Source organism: Lepus europaeus, chromosome X, assembly GCF_033115175.1.
Source record: "Lepus europaeus isolate LE1 chromosome X, mLepTim1.pri, whole genome shotgun sequence".
NCBI lineage: Eukaryota > Metazoa > Chordata > Mammalia > Lagomorpha > Leporidae > Lepus > Lepus europaeus.
In genome coordinates this window covers 83,227,390-83,242,297 of record NC_084850.1, presented here as the reverse complement: position 1 = coordinate 83,242,297, position 14,908 = coordinate 83,227,390, and the positions used below count along the sequence as shown (strand labels likewise).

General features: G+C 41.7%; 1 protein-coding gene across 6 annotated transcripts in view; it reads right to left on the bottom strand.

Annotated features, from left to right (window-relative positions):
- Positions 1-11,768, bottom strand: part of PHKA1 (phosphorylase kinase regulatory subunit alpha 1) — a 123,410-nt gene extending 111,642 nt beyond the window's left edge. For 4 of the 6 annotated variants that reach the window (XM_062183642.1, XM_062183643.1, XM_062183647.1 and 1 more), the window contains exons 1-3: positions 11,297-11,768; positions 9,999-10,157; positions 610-657 (exon numbers count right to left, since the gene is read on the bottom strand). In XM_062183642.1, the coding sequence (XP_062039626.1) occupies positions 610-657; positions 9,999-10,157; positions 11,297-11,374 (285 nt within the window). In that variant the 5' untranslated portion in view covers positions 11,375-11,768. The remainder of the gene's footprint in view (positions 1-609; positions 658-9,998; positions 10,158-11,296) is intronic. The other 2 variants (XM_062183641.1, XM_062183646.1) reach the window with 2 other exon arrangements.
- Positions 11,769-14,908: the final 3,140 nt, after the last annotated feature.

Sequence of the window (14,908 nt, the reverse complement as noted above, 5' to 3'; positions counted from 1 at the left end):
TCTAGTCCTGGTCGGGGCGCCGGATTCTATCCCGGTTGCCCCTCTTCCAGGCCAGCTCTCTGCTATGGCCTGAGAAGGCAGTGGAGGATGGCCCAAGTCCTTGGGCCCTGCACCCGCATGGGAGACCAGGAGAAGTACCTGGCTCCTGGCTTCGGATCAGCGCGATGCGCCGGCCGCAGCGGCCATTGGAGGGTGAACCAACGGCAAAAAGGAAGACCTTTCTCTCTGTCTCTCTCTCTCACTATCCACTCTGTCAAAAAAAAAAAAAAAAAAAAAAAGTTGATCTGGTGGCTCCACAGGTTTCAAATGAGGGTTTTTAGACTTCTATCAGCTTTTACCCAATAAACATAATTGTATGTACAGTAATGACGAAGTACTTGTAGATGAATTTGTAGATGGGAAACAACAGACTGGAAGGAAAACATTCTAGAGGTAATTGTGTGGTGAGATTATGGGTGGCATTTTTTTTCTCTCAATTTTCTAAATATTCTAAAATGAGTGTGTACTACTTGTGAAACTGAAGAAAATATAAGCTATAAATATTTGCTAAGGAGTAGATACTACTCTGCTATGCTTTCATCAGAGAGGAAGCTGTACCCAACGTCATACCTGTCTGATCATGCAGTGCAGCAGTCCTCTCATCAGCTTCACTACACTCTGCAGAAATAAACGGAAACAAGACTGTTATAAACATCCCTAGATACAAGAACACTTACTCAGCAACAGCAGTTGGTACATGACCTTTCGAGAACAAGTAACTCTATCCTGGGTTCCTATTTACATGGCATTTACTTTATAGGGACACAGAAGAGTAGATTGCAGCTAAAAGTGGAATTAAAAGCTACAGTTTGTGATCCCATCCAGTTACAAAAAATAATCCATGTTCTGTAGGTTTATGTAAAAATAAGATGAACATCTTATTGGAGGACAGTCTACGTGGAGAAAAGAAGCAAGTCAGCTCAAAAATCATGAGGCTCTGGGTTTTATGAGAGGTCATCAAAAAGCCCACAGAAATGTATGTTATGAAAAGACTATGCATATATTTCCAATTTTTTACACCAAAATAAATTTATCTTTTAATTCCACTTTCCCATGAACTTTCTGAAGTCCCCTTGTATATCCACAATATCATTTTTATTTTTTCTAAACTAGGCAAGATTTATCTTCAAGAGTTCATAGAAATGTTTATCTGGACATTTTCCCTGAGGAATAAAGTGGTTTTCAATTCAGAATAAATGCAAAGGCAAACTGTTAGTATGACTCAATCCCTTCTCTATGAAAAAAGTCACACATTTCTTAAGTCTAAAGTCATCACTATTTCTCTTATTAGGGCTTGAAAATTTCTCAAGTAGCTTGTTTTCCAGTTATATGCTCCCAAATTCTGATGATCAGCTATATACTACCCAGCACTTAGAAGGACCCATCAACAGTGATACAGGTAGGCAATATGTTTTGGAAGAACATAGCACTGAACACCTTCTCCACTTCTCCAAAAAGCTTTCTGTTTCACAGTCCAGAAGAACTCCAATCACATTACTCCAGGGAATGCTAGCTCAGAGGTGGCTTCAGGACACCTCTGAAAACTAATCTACTTGGGTGCTATATCACTCTGTTATTTTTTAAAAGCACATTCAAAATACACAACAAGCAATAGGCACGATGAGGATAGTTCCTATTAAAGTATGTTCCAACTCTTTATGAAGACTTTTACTAAGAGAAAAGTAAAGATCATTTCTCTTATTATTACTTCAACCTTAATGACAGACTAGCCCTTTAATATACTTTGTTAACAAACATTATTTAAGAAGGCCTTCATTTATTCAATTCTGATATGTGTTACAACATATTGAAAGTTTTCTACCATGTACTTTCTTTTCCAACATCCAACAAATTAGAGTGGGAAGCAGAGGCAGGATTTTCAGTTGTCTTTTCTTTAAATCAGTAACCCAAAGGAACTCATTTTTAAAGCATACTGATTCTTAGGTCAGAGTGCTATTTTAGAGCGATTGCCATTCTATGAGTCTGCTAAGTGAATTGCTTCTCATGTTGAAACATTCTCTTCTTTTTAATTCTATCCATTGTTATTCCTAGACACTTGATTTTTTTTTGAGAATAAACAAACTTCATTTTATAACAGTATTACAGAAAGCAAAATATCATTTAATACAACTTGAAGCTGCTATAAATCTAATCTGGCTTTGTAACTATATATAGAGTCAAAAGCAAAGGAGAAAATGTTCAATGCAGTTAATAAGTCCCTATCAGGTCTCTGGTGTCAGCTTTAAATGGTATAGCTTTCTTGTCACCAACAAAAAACCACCACAGTTCCCCCTACCCTCTCCCAGCGTCCTCATCCTCAAACCTGTGTGAATCATCAAACTATCTGAAAGAGATATACCTGCTCAGTAACAAAGGTCAGTTTTACATGTACACAAACAGGTTTAATACAAAGCAAGTAGACACTTGATCTTATTTGTACGATCCGTTTAACACTTAATCCTATCAATATGAACAATTTAACACTTAATATGATCACTTTAACACTTTTTTTGACAGGCAGAGTTAGACAGTGAGAGAGAGAGAGAGAGAGAGAGAGAGAGAGGTCTTCCTTCCGTTAGTTCACCCCACAAATGGCCATTATGGCCGGTGTGCTGTGCCGATCCGAAGCCAGGAGCCAGGCGCTTCCTCCTGGTCTCCCATGCAGGTGCGGGGCCCAAGCACTTGGGCCATCCTCCACTACCTTCCTGGGCCACAGCAGAGAGCTGGACTGGAAGAGAAGCAACCGGGACAGAATCCAGCGCCCCAACTGGGACTAGAACCCTGCCGCAGGCGGAGGATTAGCCAAGTGAGCTGCTGTGCCGAGATCACTTTTTTTTTAGGCAGAGTGGACAGTGAGAGAGAGAGACAGAGAGAAAGCTTTTCCTTTGCCGTTGGTTCACCCTCCAATGGCCGCCACGGCCGGCGCGCTGCGGCCGGCGCACCACGCTGATCCGAAGCCAGGAGCCAGGTGCTTCTCCTGGTCTCCCATGGGGTGCAGGGCCCAAGCACTTGGGCCATCCTCCACTGCACTCCCTGGCCACAGCAGAGAGCTGGCCTGGAAGAGGGGCAACCAGGACAGAATCCGGCGCCCCGACCAGGACTAGAACCCAGTGTGCCGGCGCCGCAAGGCAGAGGATTAGCCTATTGAGCCACAGCAAAGGCTCGAGATCACTTTAACACTTAAGATGGCATTTTTACTACCCAGCTCAATGCACTTTGGAGTCCCATGGCAAGTTTTTAGCTGTACCCTTAGAAGTAAGTCTGTAGGAATGTATGCAGAACTATATAGCTTTAAAGTTACAAACTTCCTCCTCCCTCTCTTATTCCCATTTATTTTTTACTGGGATCTATTTTCAGTTGACTTCATACACATATGATTAATTCTATGTTAGGTAAAAAGTTCAACCAATGCTTCACACACATATGATTAATTCTGTGTTAGGTAAAAAGTTCAACCAATGGTATTAAGAAGGAAAAAAAAAAACGGAAACAAACAAAAAAAATTGTTCCTAAATAGTCAAGACAAGGGTTGCTCAAGTCATTGCTTCTCAGGGTGTCAATTTCACTTCTACAGGTTTCCTTTTAGGTGCTCTGTTAGTTATCACCGATCAGAGAGACTGGCTTATTTCACTAATATGATGTCTTCCAGATTCATCCATTTTATTGCAAAAGCCAAGACACTGTGGCAAAAAAAAAGTGTCCTACATGAAGGATCTCTGTGAGTGAGACCCCAGTGGAAAGAAGGTAGTTTTCTCTGAAAGGAGGAGAGAACTTTTCATTTTGCTTATGGCCTTGCTTAAATACTGATGAAGACTGTGGACTCAAAAGGTTTCCATAGCCTTGGCAGCTCATGTCAAGAGCCTTGGGTGATCACTGATGTCATAAATAAGAGTATTAATTGTTAATCAACAACAGGAGTCACTGTGTACTTACTCCCCATGCAGGACCTCTGTCCTCAATGAGATGTACTATGAAAATTAACAGTAAAACTGGTTCTCAGTTTTTTACATTGTGTGTGTGTGTGTGCAAATTGTTGAAATCTTTACTTAGTATAGAGTTGGTCTTCTGTGTTATAAAGTTAAGTGAAAATGAATCTTAATGGAGAATGGGATGGGCAAGGGGAGGATGAGGAGGAGAGGCGGGATTGTGTGTAGGAGGGCAGGTATGGTGGGAAGAATCAGTATATTCCTAAAGTTGTACTTATGAAATTTGTACTTGTTAAATAAATGGTTTCTTAAAAAAACAAACAAAGCATATTGAGGGCCTCTAATCAATCAGTATAGGACTCAACTTCTATACTATTCTATAAGACCCCTCAGTTCACTTCATTGGCTTCTTTGCTATTTTACTTCCTTAGTAATTTTCTCTCTTGCTTACCCATCTATCCTGTTTTGTGACTATTCCTATCTAAATTTTCTTTAACTAAAACAGCAAATTTGGGGAACCATGTTCTCAGTGGAAGATGGAAGATTCCTGATTTCCAACCACTTTTGTCTTCCTGGAATGGCCATTATCAGCCATTTCTGTCTTCAAGTTCAGGATAAAATCAATAGGAAAGATGTGGAGGTAGGAGTGAGAGGAGGTATCTGTAGTTTGTCCCACACATGGGCTGTTTTCTGATTCAAGTACACTAGATGGTATAAATTATACGTGCACATTCATATACCAGGGCTTCTACTCACACAAAGTAACACCTCACCTCATATTTATTTCTTTTTTTAAAGTTAATTTGCTTTTTAAAATTTTTGTATTTCTTTTTATCTATTAGAGAGGGGGGTGCAGTGCCCTGCTGGTTCTTTATTTCATTTCCTAAATGCCTCCAGCAGTTGGGCCTGAGCCAGGCCAAAGCCAGAATTTGGGAGCTCAATCTGAGTCTCTCACATGGGTGGCAGGAACTCAATCTCTTGGGCCATCACTTGCTGTCTTCCAGTATGTGTATTAGCAGGAAGCTGGATTCAGGAAAGGAGTCAGAATTCGAACATGAACATTCCAATATGAGATGCAGGCATCCCAAGTGGTGTCTGAACCACTAAGCCAAATGCCTATACATCATCTACTTTTTTTGTGGACATGGATCTTTGTACCTGTGAGTTGACCATATAGTATATAATCATATACAGTCATATATACCAGATTTTGTGGAAGATAAAATAAGAGAGATGGGAAGATATGTTACAAAAACTGAATTACAACACGGTCTACTCAGCAATTCCTGGGCCGGCGCCGGGGCTCACTAGGCTAATCCTCCGCCTTGTGGCGCCGGCACACCGGGTTCTAGTCCCAGTCGGGGCACCGATCCTGTCCCGGTTGCCCCTCTTCCAGGCCAGCTCTCTGCTGTGGCCAGGGAAGGCAATGGAGGATGGCCCAAGTGCTTGGGCCCTGCACCCCATGGGAGACCAGGAGAAGCACCTGGCTCCTGCCATCAGATCAGCGCGGTGCGCCGGCCGCAGCGCGCTGGCCGCAGCGGCCATTGGAGGGTGAACCAACGGCAAAGGAAAAGCTTTCTCTCTGTCTCTCTCTCACTGTCCACTCTGCCTGTCAAAAAAACAAAACAAAACAAAACAAACAAACAAAAAACAAAACAAAACAAAAAAAATGAATTACAACATGGTCTACTCAGCAATCCCTAATTATCCTTTAAAGCTCAACTCTTCTATGTGAACTTTCTTTGCCTTGTTCAAGGAAAGTTTAGACAATCCTGCCTTTGTGTTTCCACAGAACTTAATACTTATCTTCAATATGTACAGTACCTGGCTTACTGTATTGTAACTATTTATTTATATATATATGTCTATCCCATTGACTATAAACCCCTTGAGAAAAAGGAGCAGAGACCATGTTCAGAAAAAGACATTTAGTCAATTGACTAAGCAGATTGTATATAAAAAACCTAACTCATGTCTGCGAGTAACTTTCAAATGTCTTCTCCAAAAGCAAATTAAAAATGTTATATCAAAAATAAATATAGTGTTATGTTGGAAAAAATAAATAAAAAGTAAAAAAAGGCAAAATTTGAAAAATTATGTAACTGTCTATATATTTTGTCCAGATTTCCTTTTTGTATCTATTATAGGACCTTGCACATAACAATTACACAAACTCTATTAAATAAAAAAAAGAACATGTTGAATGTTACAGGCAATAAGTGACCTAGAAATTCCAAGAGAGGAGTCCTGAGAAAGAAGTGATGACTGTACAATCGAGTGGTCTGTAAGGACAGGGACCATTGATAAAGTGGGATTGGTGCTGGGATTTCAAAAGAGGATATTTGGATATTTGAATAGGTTTGGAGAAGACACAACCTGTAAAGACTTGGAGGTAACAATGTCTATGGCTTCATTTGGATGAAAAAACGCAAACAGGACTGCATCTAAAAGCCCTAACATCCATGTTGTATGCACACCACCAAATTCCAGCTTCATCTCCTGCCCTTTGTCCCCTTCACTTGTAAACTGGGAAGAGTAATAGTTAATTCACATAGCATTGTGAGAATAAAATACTGGCAATTACTGGGAAGTGTTTGTACAATGAAAGCTATTTACCAAGATGTTAGGTGTTTTTATTAAAGGACTGTTCCACAAGTAATGAATGCACTTAGAAAAGCTGAAAATTCACTCCACTTTCTATTCAAAATGTATATTAGTATACCAAAAGTTCTGAGAAAGCATCAATTAAAGAAATATGCAGTTTAACATAGCCCCAAACTTATTTGGCCTCATGTTCCACAGAACACGATATGGGAAACACTCCAAGTAATGTTGCCTGGGTGACTGGTAGAATGAGGACACCAATAAAGGGTTACTTGTTGAATTGTTGTTTGGGAATTTATTTATTTTTGATGTTGTTTTTGGGAAGATGGGATTTCAGGCACACTGAGTTTGAGCAGACACAGGTATGCAGATAAAACTGATGCGCAGACCATGATACGAGGGTATGAAATTAAAATGAGGTCAGAGCTTTATTTTGGAAGATTTCAAAGTCCTTCTTATAAAGGTAATTAAATTCAAGAGAAAAGATGAGAGACTGCACAAACAAAACAAAACCGAGGAAGAAGTAGAACTTACGGCAGCCAGAGTGATACCTGTTTGTGTGCCTATTTATTGTTTATGGGTTTCAGACTGTATCCTGTGTCTAAGAGAAAGGGGCATTTGTAAAAACATGGACGTGAATAATCCTGTTCTCAGTCTAGGATATGGTAGTTGCATAAGTCCTCATCTCTTTTACATCCAGAATTCTCTTCAGTTCTCTGATATTATTTCTCAGAAAGAAACCAAAGTGAGAATTTGAAGAAAAGGTAGACAGGATTAACAATCAATGTTTTGGGAAAATCCACACAATAATGGAAAGTTGACAGTAGCTGAGAATTTAATTATGGATTTGTTAGATTTAATCTATGTTCACATACTGACCATAAATCAGTCATTATTAACCCTGGTGGTACATTAGAATCTTTTTTTTTTTATATTGATGTCCAGGGATTCTTAAAATTGTTCTAAGACAGGATAAAGGTATGTCTTAAAAGTTTCCCAAGTGATTCCAATGTATATTTAGAGTTTAGAATCATTCATCTAGATCAGGGACAAGTCCAACCTACTGTTGGTGGTTACTGTCAATAAAGTTTCATTAGAACATAACCATACTCATTGTTTATATATTATTCCTGGCTGCTTTTGCACGACTACAGTGTTGAATAGCTGGGCAGAGATATCGCGTGACTTCAATGCTGAAAATACTAACTGGCCCTATACAGAGATGATTTTTGGATTCTTGGTCTAGATTAATCCTGAACCAAGTTTGAGAAAAAAATTAATGTGATAAAATAATAAAACCTCTTTGAAGAATGATTGGTCAATAGGGAGACAAAATACTTTTCTAATAATATTTCAAAAAATGGTCAAATTGTACTAGATATGTAATTCCAGTTTTACTGATATTAATTTCTAATGAAAACATAAAATATTGAGATCAAAATATCAAAACACTAAAACCAGGAAGTAGGATTTAGGGAGGAGCAGGATTACAGTTCATTTTTAGTACTTCTCTATATTTTCAAAATTTCTACAATGGTATTATTTGTATAAAAGACCTGTACAGATAACAGCATTTGATCTGTACATCCTGGGCTACAGCAAAGACTCCAATAATTTCTTTTGGCAGATGTATGCACCTTACAATAATGCCTGAAAAAATAACAAGTGCCTACTGTTGCTGAAGATAGCACAGTGAAGTTTTCCTATTGCTAAGGACTGCAACTCTGTAATATGCTGGTACTTTTAGTAATAACCAAAGCTCAGTATTCTGACTTATAAATTTAGCCTGGAACTCATTTTGCCTAAGTCTGAGGATGATTAGTAGAGAAAACGACTGGTGTAGAAAGAATCTTTTCCACTATTGGATAAGAATTCATATACATTTTTTTAAAATTTTTTTATTTATTTATTTTTTGACAGGCAGAGTGGACAGTGAGAGAGAGAGACAGAGAGAAAGCTTTTCCTTTGCCGTTGGTTCACCCTCCAATGGCCGCCGCGGCCAGCGCGCTGCGGCCGGCGCACCGCGCTGATCCGATGGCAGGAGCCAGGGGCTTCTCCTGGTCTCCCATGGGGTGCAGGGCCCAAGCACTTGGGCCATCCTCCACTGCACTCCCTGGCCACAGCAGAGAGCTAGCCTGGAAGAGGGGCAACCAGGACAGAATCCGGTGCCCCGACCGGGACTAGAACCCGGTGTGCCGGTGCGACAAGGTGGAGAATTAGCCTAGTGAGCCGCGGCGCCGGCCAGAATTCATATACATTTTACAACTAACAGCATAGTATTTCTACATTAAAAGTCCCATATAGTGGGTGGGCATTTGGCCTAGCAGTTAAAATGCCAGCTGGGACACCTGCATCGCATACTGGAAGCCCTGAGTTTCAGTCCTGGCTCCATGCCTGATTCTAGCTCTTGTTAATGCAAACCTGCCAATGCTCAAGTAGTTGGGTTCCTGCCATCCACAGTAGGGGACATGGACTGAATTCCTAGCTCCCAGATTCGGCCTGGCCCAGCCCTGGCCGTGGAAGACACTGGAGGAATGAACCGGTGGATGGGAGCTCTGTCTATTCTCTTTCTCACGCTCTATTTCTCTGCCTCTCAAATACATTAAAAAATTGTTTAAAGTCTCATATAACTTAGAATAACTTGTTTTCTTGGTCATTCAAGAAGATACTGCTCCCTGAGTGTCAGGATAGTTTTATGAAGGATGCTAGTTTATGAGAAGTGCCTTGAAAGTTGGCTGAAAAGCATCTGCTGAGTCTGACCTCATTTTGCACATGGGGAGGAAGCAGGGGAGCAATAGGGTCTGAAACAGTGGCCACAGCTATAAAAATCAACAAATAACCTGCCTGGTGTCTAGTCTGAAAGGTCTATTTGTGTGTTGCCCTCATACAAATATGGGGAGTCATGGCAAATGTGTATTATGAAAAAACTACATATGGATTTTAAATATTTTTGTACCAAAATAAGTTTATCTTTGAACTCTATTTCCACACATTTTCTGAAGTACCCCCATGCCACCAATCATTTTCAAAAAATGAAGCAAAGTAGTAGATATCTGCCCCCAAACATTCTTGTCAACAAGAATAAATATGATAGAGGCTGCAAAATACATTTACGTAGAAAGAGGATTATACATTTTAGGAAAGATCTCAGGATGGGATTTTCCACTGTAATGGAACAGACTGTGCCCCCTTCCCTGAATCAGCAAGTTTCAAGTTTCCATTGCAAAAACAAACAAACAAACAAACAAAAAAACCACTTCAGAACAATTCAGGAAAACCTTTTGCAATGTAATTCCAGGACGGTGAAGAAAAAAGAGGACAGGCAAAATACAGTTCTCTTAGCTCCTGCCGGCTACATTCAGTCTTTGCTCTCCTCCCCCCAGCAACCTCACATAGCTCTGAATCTCCTAGAGTTTTTACTCTGAATACCTGCTCCAGTTCGTAGGCCTTTGCTTTATCCTCATCCCGATCTGCATTCTTCCGATAGGCCAGGCCCAAACCCCACACAGCCAAGATGCTGTACACATTATCTCGGACCCATGCGTCTTTCTGATCATAGCTAGCTGGAAGCAAGCCGGTCACTGGATTCTGCAAGGTGGAGAAAAAGGATAGCCAGGAAACCACGGGATCTTAATATTAGCAAACAGAATCTACCAAATGGGTTACTTTGGGACTCTGGTCTTTCCTCTACTTCCCCCTAACCTTCTCTTCTTCTGATCAATTGCAGGCAAATGCTGTCTTTTTCAACTGAGGTATGATTGACAATCAAAAATTGTGTGCACTTTAAATGTATAATGTGATGGTTTGACATTGGTTGTGTTCTTTATGAAATGATTACCATCATCAGGTTAATTCATTCATCCATCACCTCACTTAGTTCCCTTTTTTGGTGGTGAGAATACCTGCCATCTATTCTCTTAGCAAATTTCAATTTTTATACAAGTAAGTGTTATTAACTATAGTCCCAATGCTGTTTTACATTAGATCCTCAAAACATATTCATCTTAGAACAGAAAGTTTGTACCTTTTGCCAGTGTTATCTTAAGTAAGGGAAAAGAGCTGGCTGAAGCCTTACAAATCCGAAATGTGTGTATCATTTTTAAAAGAGATTATTCAGACTTACTGTTAAGAGAAAAGCATCATTAAAAGTTTTATTTAAAGACAGCTTTAACTTTTCAGTTACAAAGACTGACCTACCAATGAAAAAACCAGCAATAAAGGTGTAGGAAACATATAATTATCTGTATAGACTGACCCACCAATGATAAAACCAGCAATAAAGGTGTAGGAGACATAATTAACCATACAGAATGCCTTCGACCTTCACAATGGTCTAGCTTAAGAGAGCTTAAAGTTCCCTATGTCTTTTCTCTGGGAGAAGGGCAAGGAGATGACACACAAACCTGGGAATCACGGGGAAGTCAATGAACAAGTCTCAACAGATCTTGCAAGTCTGCCCTTGGAGCCCATCTGTGGCTGCTGCTGCTGCTGCAGCTACTGGTGCTGCTAAGCTGTGACTCAGGGGGCTTGTGTCTATCGGTGCCAGACTCTAGTTCTGCTCCAGGCTCAACATCGACCTTTTTTCCCTTTCAGGGTCCTTTATGGCCTCCCCAAGCTAGGGGGCAGGAAAACTTGTCACCCCCTCACACACACAGGTTCACTCAGGGTCTGTGTCCAGGCTATCACACTCCACATCCTGGGTGATAACAGGTGACACCCACACTAACCTGATGGCACAGGATGGTCTGTTGCACCAGTCGAGCGTAGCTGTCCAGTCGGACCCCGGAGTTACTCCGGCTCCTCATTGTCGCACGTTTCTAATGGTTTCAAAGAAATGACCCACGTGTTGCACGGGGCTTCAGCCCCACAGAAAGACGGCTTCACCGCAGCTGCACTCTCGATGTGGGCAGCCCAAGTGCCAGACCCGCCAGAGCCCCGGACCTCTAGGGCCTGGGGCCAGCGGGTCCCGCCTGGTGCTCTCGGCTCCGGCGGCCTCCGGAGTCCACCACGCGCCAAAGCTGACTGGAGCTTCGGTCTGTTTAGGGCCTCACCGCAACGCTTCCGTAGCCGCTGCCCGCTGCTCCCCTTAGTGCCGGCCGGCGTCCAAGCGTGCTTCCTGCATCTTCCGCTCTCCCGGCAGAGACAGCGGCGGCCCAGAGACTCCCGCCTGGCGGCCGACAACAGCTCCCTCGCTGCGGCGCCGCCTCCACCTTGCAAGGGACGCTTGCGAGCGGGCGGGCGAGAGGCGGGGCGGGCGCGGCGGGTCCTGGCAGCTGCGCGCTGCGCCCTAGGGGCTCGGCCACCCGCTCCGCCACGGAGAATTTGTCACCGTAGGCAAGGTTTATTTTCGAAGCCCTGCAAATGATTATTTCAGTTTTCCACACACGCTGGGCTTACAAAATGTTGAGGAGGGTGCTGCTGCTTTCTACTACGGGACTAGTTTTAGGAACCGACGGTCACTTGGAAAGTGAAAGAAAAAGCTCGTTTGCGTTCGAGATCTAAAGAGTTGAATTTCCGCGTCTTGATCGGATTTTAGATTTGCACTAGAAGCCCGAGATTACACACGCCCCACCCCGCCCCAAACCAAACAAGAAAGAACTTCCTAGCGCTTTGTCGCTTAGAAACTGGCGAGTGAGCGGGCTGGGGAAGGAGGAGGCAGTGGTGCGCTCAGAAGCGGCGCGAGTTCGGGAGGGGGACTGGGCTGGGAGCAAGCCGCGCCAGCACTGGGGCTGGAGCAGATCATGTAACTGTTTTGGATGGCTTCCTCTTGCGCACGGAGGTCACAAGACTGAGGCAACAAAGACACAGCTGAAAATAAAGGGTGGCTGGAAAAGTATCCTGCAGATAATGCTGGCTGGCTTCAGGAGAATCAATCTACAGCCCGCCGGGCCACTTTGGCCGCAGTGCCTTTGCTCTCTCCATCTGCTGTCCCCACTGCTCATGTCTTGCTCTCTGCTTATCCAAACCGTCCAGGCTTCTAAGGTTCAGCTTAAGCACCACCTGCTCCCTGAATGGAAGGGTAAGAGAATTAGATCCGTTGACCTTTCACATTCTAAGCCTTTCCTAACCACTTCACCCAGGCCACAGTGATTTTGCATTTTCATTTCTATTTTTATTTCTCTAAAATTTGTTTCTCCTCATACAAACTCCCTCTACCCAATGTAGTACAGAGATATCTTCTTAGAACTATACCTATGAAATACATGAAACGTGTTCTCTTTATATTAATAAAAGTTAAAGCAACATCAACAAAAGAACTCAGATCTGGGAAGTTCAGGTTCAACAAGTGTCTGGTAGAGTTAGACACAGTGATACACTTAAAATTCTCAAAGAAATATTTTCCATTGCAGTCACCAGCTAGGGCAATGAAATGACAGGCAAATGAGCCACTTCAAAGCCTAAGTGTACAGGGGATAGAAACAGTCTTTCTGGGGAAAGCAAGCTTCACATTAGGAAAGCACACTTAATCATGTCTGCTCTGCCTCTAACTCTCTGACAGGTTTCCCTCAGCCTCAAGCCTCAGAGCCTCTTCTCTGTCCTTGTCCCTCTTGATTTTCAGCACCTCAACTTCAGTTAGACATGTTTACAAAACCTTAAAGTACTGCACACCCACTAAGGAAAACTTGGAAAGTATAGGCAAGTAAAACAAAGACAATATTCAATCACCCCATAATACTTGTACACAACTACCTGTTAGTATTTTAGTTTATGCATTTTTTTCCTAGCCTTTTCATTCCTTCTACATATACCTATCCCCTCTGGCCACTCCACGTTGTTAAAAGTATGACCAGATTAGGTATGCCAGGGTGACATGTCATTAAGAAATATAGCTGGCTGGCTACCAAGAGGCCTTGCTGAATGGCATTACCTTGTGCTCTCAACCTCTGTCCAGTCTAGGCCTCAGTCTGGCAGTCTCAGAAACTTGATCAGCTCCGTGTTCCAAAACCGGACAGGCTCAGGAGGCTGACTCATGCTGATAGCCTCACAACAGCCTGGTGTGTGAAAAGCAGGGTGCTGGTCAGTAATGAAACAGAGAAAGAATGGGGACATGGTTTATATTGGCCTAGCCACTACATTCCTTCTCTTTAATAACACATAAGCCTCACTAGGTAGCAGATGCTCTTGTATTTTATATAATAACGCAATGCTCTTATTAACCCCATTTTTGGCATGGAGAAACTAAGGCATACAAAATGAGGTAAGAGACAAGTCTGCTCTGTCCACATTGGCTTCATTGACTCTCCCTATCTATGCTTCTTTGGCTCATGGATGCATTCTTTCGTTAGATATGTCAACATTGTCATCCAAGTTAGAGTCAGGTCTTGTCACTCTGGAAGGCATTATGTTTCACAAAGGTGATTTTCCTAGCTAATTCATTATACATTTAAGTTTAATTCTCAAAATTGTATTTCCAAGTTCCTGGGAAAATTTTGTTACTTTCTTATATTACTTAGAAGTTTTAATCGTATTAAATTTTAAAAATCCAAAGTTGTAAAAATTCCACAAAGATTTTCCATTTTATATATTCTGCATTAATATTCATTTTATTAGATATCCTACAGTTTGCTTAAGTATTCTTATTAATAGTAATAATTATAATAATTATTTCATTATTACACTTCTTGAAAAAATAGCATATACGCTTTCTCCTTTTCACTACTTCCCACTCATTTAAAAATTATTTTTAGGAATAATATAAATAATCTATGAATGCATTCTTTTAAAAAAGATTTATTTACTTGAAAGTCAGAGAGAGAGAGGGAATAAGAGAGAAAATCTTCCATCTGCTGGTTTACTGTCCAAAAGGCTGCAATGCCCAGGGCTGGGCCAGATCAAAGCCAGGAGCTTAGAACTCCACCCTGCTCTTTCAAATGGGTGGCAGGGGCCCAAGTACTTGAGCTATCTTCTGCAGCTTTCCCAGGGGTGTTAACAGGGAGCTGGATTGAAGGCTGAGCAATCCTAACTCCACCTGGCTGATATGGGATGCCAGTTTCGGAAGCAGGGGCTTAATCTGCTGTGCCACAGTGCTGACCCTGTATGAATACATTCTTCACAAAAAAAGTTAAAATACTACAGAAAAGTTAAAGTTACTTTTGTCTATTGCCTCCCATCACAGTCCCCTCTACCCCCCTGCCCCAAAGTACCCACTTTTATTGGATTGGTTTGTATACTTCTAGATTGTGTGTGTGTATTTAATATATTCATATATTATATATATAATATCTAAAACTATGCAGTATTTTCTGTAGCTACATTTTGCAGATTACTTTATTCACCCCAAAGCATGCCATGCATATCTAGTCCTGTTATTGCATAGATCTCCATAATACAGCATTGTG